The 14,373-nt window shown below is 33.7% G+C and overlaps 1 protein-coding gene across 1 annotated transcript in view; it reads left to right on the forward strand.

Annotated features, from left to right (window-relative positions):
• Positions 1-912: 912 nt before the first annotated feature.
• The window catches only part of LOC107688548 (tyrosine-protein kinase Mer-like), a 33,957-nt gene continuing 20,496 nt past the window's right edge, over positions 913-14,373 (forward strand). The window contains exons 1-3 of the mRNA XM_016486281.1: positions 913-1,154; positions 6,490-6,841; positions 7,460-7,515. Of these exons, the coding sequence (XP_016341767.1) occupies positions 1,058-1,154; positions 6,490-6,841; positions 7,460-7,515 (505 nt within the window). The 5' untranslated portion in view covers positions 913-1,057. The remainder of the gene's footprint in view (positions 1,155-6,489; positions 6,842-7,459; positions 7,516-14,373) is intronic.

Genomic DNA, 14,373 nt, shown 5'->3' on the forward strand with positions numbered 1-14,373 from the left:
TTATTCAATTCAGAGTTTGAAATCAAGCTATCTCGTGCTACTGCACCAAAATTACCCCACTGTAAAATAAAAAAAACACTGAGAAAGACTTTGTGAGATAGTTATAATGGTAATTAAATAATGTTTACATATGTATAAAAGCCTACATTAAAATCTGTCATATAAATTGGTCTCTTCATTAGAAATTAGCCTACTGATTGCCACCATTGATGGACGATTTTTTTAAATAATATTAAAAATATCTGTATGACATTATATTCTGCAGTTCTTCCCTGCTGTACCGAATTTCTACACTTTTCAAATGATCACATCGAAGTTAGAAATTCAAATATTGTGACAAAATTAATTTTGTAGGGTGCCACAAGTTTGTTAAAATGTCCAAAGGGTGCCGCGACTAAAAAAAGGTTGGGAAACACTGATGTAGGCTACTATGGAATAGCGCCACTTTGTGGACAAATTTCAAAACTATTGTTTTGAAAACATTAAGGATTTTTTATTTTATTTTAGTTACTATGTAGTATTTGAGGTCTAATAAAATGCAAGCAAAATGTTTGCAGTCTTTTATGTACTTGAATTCCTAAACTAGACAAGGTTTTTTTTTTTTTTGACACTGCATAGTGTACATTCATTCATTCATATTCGCATTTTTATTTAAATATCGCAGCATTTTTTTCCCACATGTTTCAAAGTACGTTCACAGAAAAGCTCAAATATCAACAACACTGTATAAAATGTATTTTTTCTACCGTTAATCATTCAAAATAAACTTTAAAATATTAATTCTAAAATGATTAACGAATAGTAAACAAACAAAAACATTACATATTAGGTCATATATTTGTGAGAAGCGTCCCAGACTGCTGGTGTGACGTCATGCGAGGGCCCCAGTTCCTCCAGAAGGAGCTGCACTCATCACAGAGAAGCGCACGCATTCGTTCTTGTGTTAAATGACCCCGAGAAAAGAGCAAAGAAGATGTTACTCGAGCTGCACATACTCTGCTTCATGCGAACGTTCGCCTGACACGCTTAGACGAAAGGAAAAAGAATAGAAAGCGCCATGGGGTTTATTTTAGGCAAAAGTTTCTCCGCGATGTTGCGCTTTTTAACTCCACTGCTCGTCGGATTGTTTTCACAGTCAGTCAGAGTGACAACTGGTAAGATGTGCGGTTTTCTTAAAGTTAATGTGATGTTTTGTGCATGCTTTAAAAGCAACTGAATCAACAACCTTAGAAAGTTCAGAAAGTGCTGTTAAAGCGTGTGCGTGTGATGGGATTTGTGCCGTTTAATGCTTTGTTTTGGTCATTTGGAATCGATTTCTGCGCAGGATCCTTGATCCTGGAATCAAGTTGGCAACACAAAACATTTGCTTTTCTACATAAAAAAAAACTCGCTTTAATAGTTTGATTTGTTATGTACTTTATTAAATATTTAAGCATACTCTACTAAATATTAATGATGTGAATACATTTTTAAGATTTAATATGACATTAGTTTTTCAGACATGCAAAGATCTCAAACTAGATGGTGATGCAGTTATTAAAATGTTGGACTTTAATTCTCTGTAAAGTTTTGAGGATTACAGCGCTGTAATAATAATCTGCCCTAGTTTCATAAAGATTTAGAAACTAAATAGTGCTAGTCTGTGACTCTATTTAGCTCATGTGGTCAATAGCTATAAATGATGAGATTTTACTGAAATCTCACAGTAAATATTCCTAATAGTTTGTTATACAGTACTGTTGTTGACGGTTTTGTTGTTAAATATCAAAAATAAAATCTTAATTTTATTATATGAATAGATTTGACTTGATAAATTGACAGATTGTGAGTCAAAAACTAAATTAGTGATGTAATATTTATATTTTTTGCATTTAATTAAAATATTTTTTATTCCAGACTCACTTCGATACAATTATGCAAAACTTTGGGAAAAAAAAAAAGTTTATTAAATATGGTTTTAAACTTTTATGATTTAGAAATCTATATAGACTTTTCATGCTGGATTTCCTTTTATGTATCTGAAATTTCGTCAGTTCTAATTGGCATTGTGAAAACTGGTTTATAAGACCTGTAATTTTCTATAAAACCTGGAGTGGTTTATATTTTCTAATAAAGATGTGGTTAGTGTTAGCTGGGGGTACTCCGGACAGGTTTGAGAACCACTGCTGTATACCATAGTACTAAATAATTACATGTATGTTTTTACATGAGAAGTCAAAAGATGCTTGGTGTTACCATGGTACATAGTATAAATACTGTATTATTAATAATACTGGTATTATTATGGTGTCATGTCCAATGTCAAAGTTTAAAAGTGTTTGCACTCATAGAAAAACATAATGTTAATGACAGGATGCTATGGTTTTTTTTTTTTTTTAGCAAATATATAAATAATACATTGCAAAAATATTAACGATACAAATGCTAAATTATAATATAAAATGTGTGTGTGTGTGTGTATATATATATATATATATATAAAATAAATTAAATTGCATCAGTAAACAAAACAAAATGTATTAACACTTACAAACAATTTTAAAAAGATGAGTTTTAGTATTTAAAAAAAAATTAAAGTAGAAAAAAAATATATACTGTATATATATACATGTATGTATATATATGTGTGTGTGTGTAATTTTTTTGTAATATATAATAATTATATATAAGTATATAATTAATTTATATATATATATATATTTCCCAAGTGATGTTTAACAGAGAGCAAGGGAATTTTAGCACAGTATTTCTTATTATATTTTTCCTCTAGAGAAAGCCTTATTTCTTTCAATTTTGCCCAGAATAAAATAATTATAAAAAATAAAAAAAAATTGTGGGGCACACTGAAGACCAGAGTCCATGCCAGGAGACCAACAAATCTGGAGGAGCTTGAGAGATTCAGACGCTCCTGAAACTTGTTGAGAACTACAACAAACGACTAAAGGCTGTTATCAAGCAAAAGGGAGACACTATTGGCTATTAACATCAGAGGGCTGATCATTTTGACCTGTAGACTTTTTGATTCTTGGTTATAATAAAGCAATAAGCCCCAAGAAGCCGTGGTTTACAGTAAAGTTATAACAGCTAAGGGGCGTTGTTAGGAGTGCCTAAAACCCCCTTAGCTGTTATAAATTCACTGTAAACCATGGCTTCACGGGGATTATTGCTTTTATAAAACGGTTATTCCATATACGTAGTAAGGTTTCACAAAATAAAATGGAGCAAATAAAGTGTAATGATATAAATAAAAACAGTATTCTTCCACCAAACAATGTAGTTCCTCAGAATCAGTTGTGGTTGCAACCATAGGGATATATACGTAGATGCCTCATTAGCGACTCTTTCTATGCGCCGCTATACGTAAGCCGTCCGCCATATTGTAACGGTCAACTTGACATCATTCACCATAGTAATCACTGAATATTTGAAAGATGCCACAATCCTGCACAGAACAGCTCAACGGCTCTGTGAGAACCTACAGTATGGTGAATGACGTCAAGCAGACCGTTCCAAGATGGCGGCCGCATCTACGTGCCTGGAGCCGTCGAATGGGGAAACTATACATATCTATGGTTGCAATAAAGTGGTTGCCAAGCAACAGACAAATGTAAACAAAGGTGTATGTTTGTAGAGTAATTTACAACAGCTTCGAACGTGGCTCAGCCAATCAGAATCAAGGACCGGAACTATCCGATTTATAATTTTGTTTCTGTTTGTATTACAAACACCCCAAGTTTCCTAAATAAACTATTATGTTTAGAAATGCTGTCGGAAAAAAAATCTTCGCTCCGTTAAACAGCACTTTATGTACAGTATATCATTTATTTTTATTTGTAATAATAAATATATTAACTTGGTTAATAACACACACACATACACTGAAAAAAAAAACAATACGTAGATTTACTTAATTTTTATTTTGCAAGTTTTTGCACACACAAATTTTAAGTAAAATTTAAGTATTGAATTAAGTAAAATCTGCTTAAACAAGTTAGGTAAAATTGGCAAAGGAAATAAGTAAATTTAACATGGCCAGTTACAGTTTGATGAGTAATGTCTACTTAATTATTTTGTTAAATATGCAATACTCAATTACATTTCCCTCAGTTAAGTTTATAAAATTTACTCAACCAATGTGGCACTGGAAAACAACCATGCTATTAAAACATGTAGTTCACTTGCAAACATGTAAGTAAGCAAGTAGACAGCTTGTTAACCTTTGAAGATAATATGTCCACTCAATATAATTATTACTTAAATGAACACAGAGACCTCAATACTTGGTACACCATACACAGTGACGGTAACAATCAGTGCATAGTGTTTGAGTATAAATGGGTCATTTTGAGTAGAAAATTAACTCCAGGTATCACAAACAGTAAGTTACTAAACCTAACGACAAAATCAACCATAAAAAAGTGTAAATCCAACTCGAAAACAGTGAACATTTTAATGAATGTTAAATTGATTATTCATGCCCCAGTGTATGATGGGAAAAACGGGATCACTTTGATATTTACTTAAAGGTCCCATGACATGCTGCTTTTTGGATGCTTTTATATAGGCCTAAGTGGTCCCTAGTACTGTATCTGAAGTCTCTTTCCCGAAATTCAGCCTTGGTGCAGAATTTCAGCCACTACGAGCCAGTCCCACAATGAGCTTTCCTTAGGACGTGCCATTTCTGTGTCTGTAGCTTTAAATGCTAATGAGGAGGAGAGAGGCGGGGCGACTGCCATGCTTCGCTCGTTTGCAAGCCATGATGTCTCTCGAGGAAAAAAAAATATTGCGCTCGCCTCGCACGGTAGTAGCTCATTTTCTCATGGGCGGGCCAAATTCTCTGGGCGGGCAAAGCAGAGAAAGGGGAGGTAACCTTTCCCCGTATGACGACATAAAGGGAAGATTCCAGATTGGGCCATCTGAGCTTTCATTTTCTCAAAGGAGAAGCAGGATACCCAGGGCTCGGTTTACACCTCCATTCTTTTTTGCTGAATAATACTTCTTACTTTTTTTTATTTCATTACATTTTTCATGAATATTATTTAAACTGCAAATTTATACCGTTAAAACAAATATAATACTGTATATAATGTATCATAAAACACTGACATAAAACCAAAAACATTGCAGTTCATGAAAATTCAGCATTATGCAATCTCTTGAGAGGAAGACTATGAACATGAGCCCTCACATCGACGCCCCCCCCCCCGCCAATAATCCTTGAAAGATCACCTTTTTTTATGTATGAAACTTCACAAAGCAGTTTTTTCATCTGCAGCAAGAGCAAGTTCTGCCCTTTTCTTCTTTACCTTGCCATAGAATATGGCCATGCTCACTAATGTAATGTTACCTGTATTCATATTTAATCAAAAGTAAAATTGCCATTTCAATTTGATTATATCCATAATACAAATGCCATTAACATACGACTAATCAACATTATTTCACTAGTATTAATGTTGTTATTGTTACAGCTTAACAAATTGCAGCTGACCTTGCTAGCTAGCTAAACTATTGTAATAATGTCATTCCACTATTGCACAGGGTTGCCGCTTGGCAACACATACATTTGAATGATTTACCAAAAACGAATTTTATAAAAACTTTTTTGAGAGGTGAATATGTCATCATAACATCATAACAGTGATGTTTTAGATTTTTTTGTAGAAGTGACACGGACTGGTCCTTGTTTGTTACTGACGTTTTAGTTTGCTTTCAGCAACTACCGACAAGAGACTGCAGTCTGTCAGAAATCTCGCCACAGAAAAAAAACTGCATGTCATATGACTTAATCAAAGCACATCACTGGCTAAACTAAGGTCTTCTCTTTCCAACAAAAAAACCGAGAATGTTCTCTTAAAGAGACAGTGGCAAGGAAATTAACACAAAGAGTATGTTGCCATATGGCTACACCATGCGGTAGAGGGTTAAAGGACATTTTGTTTTGTAAATATTGTCAGAAATGTTCTTGATTTATTTCCTTTGATATTCCCTTTCAGCATTAAAAGTGTCAAGAGAGCAGATGCTGGAGAATATCACTGCAGGCTTAGCGTCAGTAACAAGATCATCGAGTCAAATCCCATCATTATAGAGGTGGAAGGCAAGTAAACCTTCAACTCGGTGACACAAACCTTTGCTTATGCATTTTAGACATTTGATGTTCTGCCACATTTTACTCAAATCCAGGCCTGCCGACCTTCACTATACAGCCGAGTGACGTGAACATCACGAGAAACACTCCCTTCACACTGACCTGTGAGGCGGTCGGCCCTCCAAACCCTGTGACCATTAAGTGGCTTCACAAAGGCAAGAGATTTGCATTGTGTTACCTTTTACTAGTGTTTAAAGTGTGACAAACATGCAAAAAAATAAGAAATCAGGAAGGGGGCCAACACTTTTTCACACCACTGTATATATATAGGCTAGTTTAGTTAAACATCTTCACTGTCATGACATGCTTATATTTACGAAAACTCTGATTTCCTCAAACAGCTGCCAGTTGGAAACATCCCCTCGCTGTCGTCCACCAGGGAAGTTCACCTCATTGGGCGAGGCAGGGCCGTTCTTTCTGGTCAACGCAGGCAACGGAACCGCTCATTGTCCCGGCACGAGCTCCCAGCGTACATCTGTCACAGGAGGAGATCCAGAAGCTGCGCTTCAAACCCACCGTGGGCACAATCCAGCGGTCAGAGGGGGCAGAGGTCAAATTTAACTGCTCCATAGACATCAATGATGTGAACCAGGACCTGAATATTCTGTGGTTTAGGAACGGTAAGGAAATCCCTGATGGCATGCAGACGGAGGTCTACACTCAAGGGACGGTCACTCTGCTGTCCACTATAAGGTAATTATGCCCAATACTTGTGTTAGTCTACCAACCGCCTTGTCAATGGATATTTTTTACATTTTTGTCAATATAAAGGAAATCTCATTTTTTGTAATTAACAGTAATAAAATAATTTTATATAATTTTTTATATTAATTTAAATAAATGTAAATAAATGATTTAAAATCTAAATCTCAAAATTAATTTCGGTTTTCTTTTTTTAATGCTCTTCTACAGTTCATTTAAAGGATGCTTTGGTTATACAACTTCTGCGAAATGGTCACATTTAAATGTCTAATGGTTTGTTTAACTTCAGTAGTGTTATGCATGTCTCAGTTGCTATTGCATTAAATTGCATCAGTCTATGAATGTTATATCTGCACTATATCAGTCATTGGCCACCTTTTTCTTTAATGCAAAATGTTTTTGGGACTCCAAAGTTGTAAAATACAATTTTAACCCTCTACCGCACGCATTATGATAGACCTATAGAAAAAAATATTTGAATCTTTTTCTTTTCTAAGAATGGCTTAACTTGAAGTGCTGTAAAAAAAAATTGGAAAAAAAATATTATTTTAAGGTACTTTATGATATGTTGCCATACGGCAACAGCATACAATAGTGGATCTAACTTAGAAAAAGTGTAAGCTTACCAGAACGCAACGAGTCTTCCAGCACCATCACCATTGAAGGTAGGAACATGTGGGATTTTGTTATGGTCCTCGGCACTGTTTCTGAACTTTGTTCCTTTGGAAGACGACTCAGACATGCTTTAGTTTCTTAACATCTTGTTGTCTGTATAGCAGAGAATCAAACAGCCTTAAAAGTGAAAGAAAATCCCTGAGTTCAGAAATAATTTGTTGCCACAGAATTAGAACTAAGTGGAAGATTTTTGTTAGGTTACGGTAATAGATTTGTTGTCCACATGATCATTTTTTAGAGAATTGGTAGTTCTTCCACAAGGTTGTACTTTCCCTAGTGCCTGTTGACACTGAATGACCCTTCAGTACAGTGTGTTACAGATGACAAAAAACACGATGAACTGTTCCTCTGGTAAATCAGGACATCCTTATTGCAAGAAAACATTAATCGGCGAAACTTTGAACAACAGCAAACAATTGACATAGAAACTTTGATTACACTTGGAGTGTTGAGTGAAGACTAGCATGTTTTGGAGACATAAAAGGGTTTTCTTTTCTATTATTAAAAAAAAAAGATTTAAGATTTTAAGCATATTTAAGTGTTAATAAATTGCATTTGCAAAAAATGAGATTGAGATTGATCAGATTGATTTAAACCATTTTAGTTTTATTTATATGCTATTATATTTATTAATATTTTGAATTGGGTTAACTTTTGACTTAACTATTTTAAGTTAAAGTTATATAATATATTTATATTCTGTGTGTTTTTGTCATTTTTCAGTTTTGTTTTTCAATATCTATATTTAGCTTTATTTTAATTTCATGTCATTTTAGGACTCGGGGCAATACTTCTAATTTTCATTTAGCTTATTTTTATTTAATTTTTTCATCTAATATTTATATTTGACATGTTTTTTTAATATTTGTTTAGCTTTATTTCAGTTTTTGTTTGAGTAATTTTAAAACTTTTTATCTGATATGTATATTTTACATGTTTGTTCTTTTTTAGTTTAGTTTTTTTATTTTTATGTTTAGCTTTATTTCAGTTTTTGTTTTAGTAATATTAGTGCTTCAATCTAATCTAAGGTAATTGTCAGTCAGTGCAACATTTCTCATTTTAATTTCATCTAATCTTTATATTTAAATTTATTTCAACTTTAATTCAATGAATGAATTAATTTTTTAATAGTTTTTGTTTTAGCTCACAATCACAGTATTGCAGTGAGTAGCCTTAATAGCAACAATCTGAACTCTAGAGCTCTCTTATGCATTTACTTTCCAAACAGATGATATCATAAAACCTCTTAAATCTATTTTTATTGCCTAGCCCTCTAAAGTGATTCGAACTTCCAGTTTTCTGGAAAGTAATCTGTTTCACATTCCATGCAGGGCCATGTATTCCCTCTCAGTTCCCCGGCTGAGATCATCCAGCACATTTTGTTTTCTGCAGTTATGGAAAATGTGCACACAACAGATATTGTGAAATGTAACTGAGCTTGCAGGAAGCTACTGAAGCTGGCTTGTGCGTTTAGTGTCGACTCTTCGTCGAGTCTTCAAAGTCACTTCTGTGTGTTTTTGCTGTTTGGAGAGTGGGATAAAATCTTCTACTGATGACAAACAGTTGACTCTGATAATTGAGCAGTCAGATTACACTGATTACAATGAGAACCACATGACTGCAGTGCTTTAAACTGTGGATAATTTCCTTTTTTGATCATATCAAGAGGAATAATTAAATCAGTTTCAGTTTTGATCAGTCATTTGATTAAAGAAAGGGAAATGCACCCTATCTATGTTATGAATGCATGTTATCAGTCTTATTGTAAACCATTCATCCATGCATGTGTTTAAATGTTACATTTTTGAACCTCATAATATTTAATCGGAATGTCATAACTTGATCTTCTGGTGAGATGAGAGGCTTCTCTCTGGTAACCAGTGTGATTTTTAGTATCATTGACATCACAGGAAAAAAAACATAATGAAAATAAAAAATAGGGCACAATGTTTCACCTGTATTTTGAATATTGCACTTCATTGCTTTGTATTTTAGGGTTAATGGAAATGTCTGTAAAATTATTGAAAATGAACAGTACAGTTTTTTTTACAGTGTAATATTGTAGTTTTTGTTAATGTTTTCAATTAAATGTTATATTTTCTGTTTTCATCTTAATTTTAGTTCAAATTTATTTAAAAAAAATGTTGTTTTTCAAAATATGTTTATATAATTTTTTATTAATTGTTTATTTTAATTTAATATTTTTATATTTTAGTTATTTTAGTATGAAAATGAGAAATGTTACCTTGGCAATTAGCCAAGTTTTTTTGTTTTTGTTTTCAGTTAACAAAAAAAATGTTTATGGTTAAAGTTTTAGTTAACTTCTGTTTTATCGCGACTGTAACTCAAACTCGGCATCTATCTTATCCCACGCTGTGCTACCTTCAATTGCATGTCTTGTTAAAGAGTGTAGCATTTGGACCAATCAGACACACAACTATTTGTTATATTTAACAAATAATATCTAACGCCCCCTCACCTATCCAAAGGGCCAACTATGAGGGTCTATGGACCCTTCCCCTGAAATGCAACTAACACCTTAAAAGGGCAGAACAGGCCTCTGGTTCCATGGCAGCCAAAGACAAACCATCTGATAACACTAGTTCTATTGCTCAAAGGAATGCGGGCAGAGCAACTCATACTCAAGTCTCTCTAAAACAGACACATAATGCCCATAAAAATGGACTCTTCTCTAATTAATTCATAGGAAACCCTTTCTTTGAATGAACACACATATACTTCAGGTCATTGTGTATGTTGTTACTGTTCTTGTATATTGTCTTTTGTATTGTATACTGTTTTATGCATGCTTATGATAGAACCACCCATTCATGTAACCTTACATATACCATGTTTGGTCTCTATGAATTCGTATTCGGATGATCTAATTGAGAGTGTATATTATATGTTTATACCTATGCAACATATTAGTGTTCTAAGAATTGTAATTATTTATATACATTTCCCTTTTGAGCTGATTTGCTACAAGAGTGATGGCTTGTTATTTAATAGAACACCTTTAGAAACCGTATTACAATGCCCTGGCCATTACCCAGAATACCCTAGCATGATAGCAGTGACCACTCACAGTTTCAGCTATTACTTAGATGTTTTTTTTTTGTGGTTAATCCCCTAATGGTAATCGGTTTCTTGGCAACAGGCGTAAACCTGAGTTATTGTGAAAGCAGGAGTTTTATGGTTAAAGTTTACTCACCCGGTGCTAATATTACACACACAAAAGCCTCATTCAGGGGCCCCAGCATTACGGCAGAGCCTCGAAAAGAACGGACAGAGCAAACTTTAGCTGGCTGGAGCCGAGATCTCTTTCAAATAAAGGCTTTTTAATGCTTCTTTGCAGCACTGTTTGTTCAACAATAATAATCATCTTGTCAGGAACCATTTTAGTTGTTTATACTGTTATTTATGGTCCTTTGAAGATTAAAAAATGTTACATTATAGTTTCTTCAGATCGGCCTATTGGTTCTGCATATTATCTGTGATCTTTTAAAGAAGCTGAAAGTGAAGCACCTTTGAACTCTTCAAAGGACCAGAGCATAGATAGTTTTCTGAAGAACCAAACTACACTGTAAAAGATTCTTTTTCAAAGTGTATGTAAAATAAAACAAAAATAGTTTGTTTAAATACACTTTTTTTTACCCCTGGTGTACATTATTTAAATGGTCATATACTGTTGCTGTTTTGTTTTGGTTGGTTGCTGTGGTGTTCTGAGTGGTTGCTAAGGAGTTGTTAGTGTGTTGCTAGGTGGTTGCTTAGGTGTTATGAGTGATTATTATATCTGATTACGTTATAGGGCACAATGTACTGTATTAATTTGAATTAATGTTCCATATTTGTTTTTTTTTACAGGTCTCACACTTGTATTTTGAATTTTGCACTTCATTGATTTGTGTTTTAGGGTTAACAGAAGTGTTTGTAAAATTACCAGTACAGTTTTTTTAATTTTTTAATTTTTTTTTACTGTGATGCTAGGTGGTTGCTGTGGCGTTCTGGGTGATTACTGTTGCATTGCTAGATGGTTGCTATACTGTTCTTGGTGGTTGCTAGTTTAATGTTAGACAATTATGTAAAGAAACGGATAGAAATATTTAAATATTTGAACTATTTAAACATATTAATTGGTAAATAGGCACTCAAATGGCATATACTGTATATCAAGTATATATATATAATTGCTTTACAAAAAAGTAAGGTACCAAGGTACAGGGATATGAAATGGTATGATGGTGTTTTGATATGGAACTGATTCAGAACCATATTCATACACTATGGTAAATGAAAAGGTCATATATCTTTTTTATTAATTAAATTTCTTCCCCTGTGGTACGCTTTTCTTGTTAGTAAAGTTTAGTAAAGTTTTCTGTTTTTCCATTTTTCAGCTCCAGAATCCGGGTCCAGAACTGACTTTAACAAAAACTTCTTGTGGCGATGCATGTGAAGTATTAAGCTTCTAAAGTGTATATTTGTGGAACAGATCTGTGATGCTTTTTGTTCAAATGCCGTGAAAAGTAGCTATGTTTCCATCCAAAGTTCTGAATTTAACTAATGTGCAAAATTGGAATATCGCAAAAATCATTTGCGAATAAAGCTCCGTTTCCCACCAGCAATACAAAGAGAACAAAATCCTAACTTCCTGATAAACTGGTGACAAGTTTTAGAAAAAGTTAATTTGCTGCAGTAGGAAAAGCCACTGTGGGTCTTTCTCCATGTAAAATACATTTCTTGCACCTCAGTATGCAGATGAAACGCAGTAAACACCGTCATGTTATCTTGCATTCGGAGACTGATGCCTGCTGTTTGGGAATGCAGTCATTTAAGACCGTTTTGGAAGGTGATTATACTGAACCACTTTGATGACAGTCTTTGCCTCAGGCATTTCAGAATGACCAAAACTACATTTCAGATGCTGTGCAATGAGACTGGTCCGCTGGTTAGTCCAGTTATGCCGTCTCATCACAAAGTCACATGTCTTTTTTGATGCGCATCAACTATGTTTCCATCATAGTTTATGCACTTTTTCTTATTGGATAGAAATTTGTCCACCTCAATTGAGCGCACAAGTTTTTAATGCACATTTTTAGAATTTATGCACATTTTGGCATTTCCATCCAGCATTTTTTAATGTGCATAAAAATAGGTGGATGGAAACATAGCTAGTGTTAAATACATTGCTCTAGGCAATAAAAAGAAAAAGAAGAACAATAATGTAAAATACAGTTTCATAACTGTATAATATATGTAAAACTATGTAATTTTTGTAATTAATTGTATAGGTAATTTTAGATCCTGACTACAGAGGTGAGTTATTCACTATCCACCACTGCTCTATCTAGTTAAAGATCTGTAAATGCACATCCAGAGGGCCATTAACGAAGTATAAAATAGCTTTTATCTGGCTCTGAATATGACAATTCAGTTTGAAAATCAGATCAGATATGTCCATTTCTGAGTGGAATAAGTGCATTTTTCACCTCTCACGGATGTTGGACACAAAAAGACTCTCTAAGATTGTGGTAAAACCACATTCCGCCTCACTTCTCCATGTAAAGTGCCATTTCTTGCTGGAATTGTTTCAAACAGTGTTGAATACAGAAAGCCTCTGATTTTCCATGTTGGACTCGGGCTCACTGTCCTGTCGGGCTCACAATGGCTGCATTACGTAATGCACACACAAACACTTTCATTCTCTCTCTGGATGCTGTGATGTGTGTTTCCATTAAGAGGGAACTAGTTAGAGCTAGATATGACAGTTTCCCATGAGCGGACTAGCCAGTAATTACCGCTCGAGTTTCTAAATGTGTACATAAATGCTGAATTCTGTGAAGCTATTATGAAACCACTGCCACAGAGAATGTGCTTAATCATTCAGAGCATATTATGCACCGGCTACACTTGTGTTTAGATGCAAGACTCAAAACTGAAATGTAAAATATAAAAGATGCTTCACTCCCTCCTAATAACAAGTTAACTAGCCAACATTTCAGATTCCAAACTGTTCCCTAACACGGCTGGATGGTTGATAGGGTGTTGCTGTTGTATTCTGAGTGGTTACTAAGCAGTTGCTTAGAGCATTGTTGATGTTTTGTAGTTGTTAGGGTGTTGCTAGGCTGTTCTTGGTGGGGAAATTTGAATTGTGATATTTTTTCTGATAAAATGTTGATTGTGATTGCGATTTAAAATGCCGTTTTAAAATTTTGATTATTATTAATTAATTAATAATTATAATAATAAATAAAATATTAAACAAACAAGAAATATTACTGTTGTAATATTTCATTAAAACGTTGTGTATTCAAGATAAAATATAAGAATAATTGTATTTTACAGTACAACTACAACAGTAAAATTACAATTCTAAAGTTTATTTAAATTGTGTTTAAATGCAGTTTTAAAAAAGCAGTTCTGCTTGTTTGTAGGGCTGCACAATTTGCCCAAAATGTTGTGATCTTTTTTTGTAATTTGATTAATTATTAATAATAATAATAATAATAATAACAAACATAAAAATATTAAACAACATAAGAAATATTACTATTTTAATGTTTTACTAAAAAAATTGCATTTAAGAATTTATATTTAGAATTCTTCGTTTTTTTATTAAAAACAACTTTTTTTATTTTACAGTAGGGTTGTGTCGGTGAGGAAATTTTCCCACCGGTTAATCGACATGTGACAACACCGATAATACCGGTATCACCGTGGAGGCAGGGGCATTTCCTCTTTTCCTCGCTTTCCTTCACTTTTAAATAGCTTGCAAAAGCGGCGTGCGCATTTTACTTTCACTTTCAAATAGCGGCAATTCGGCGTAAAGCAATTGTTCGTTTTTAGTT

The sequence above is a fragment of the Sinocyclocheilus anshuiensis genome, unplaced genomic scaffold (genome assembly GCF_001515605.1).
Source record: "Sinocyclocheilus anshuiensis isolate Anshui unplaced genomic scaffold, SAMN03320099.WGS_v1.1 scaffold265, whole genome shotgun sequence".
NCBI classification, from domain to species: Eukaryota; Metazoa; Chordata; class Actinopteri; order Cypriniformes; family Cyprinidae; genus Sinocyclocheilus; species Sinocyclocheilus anshuiensis.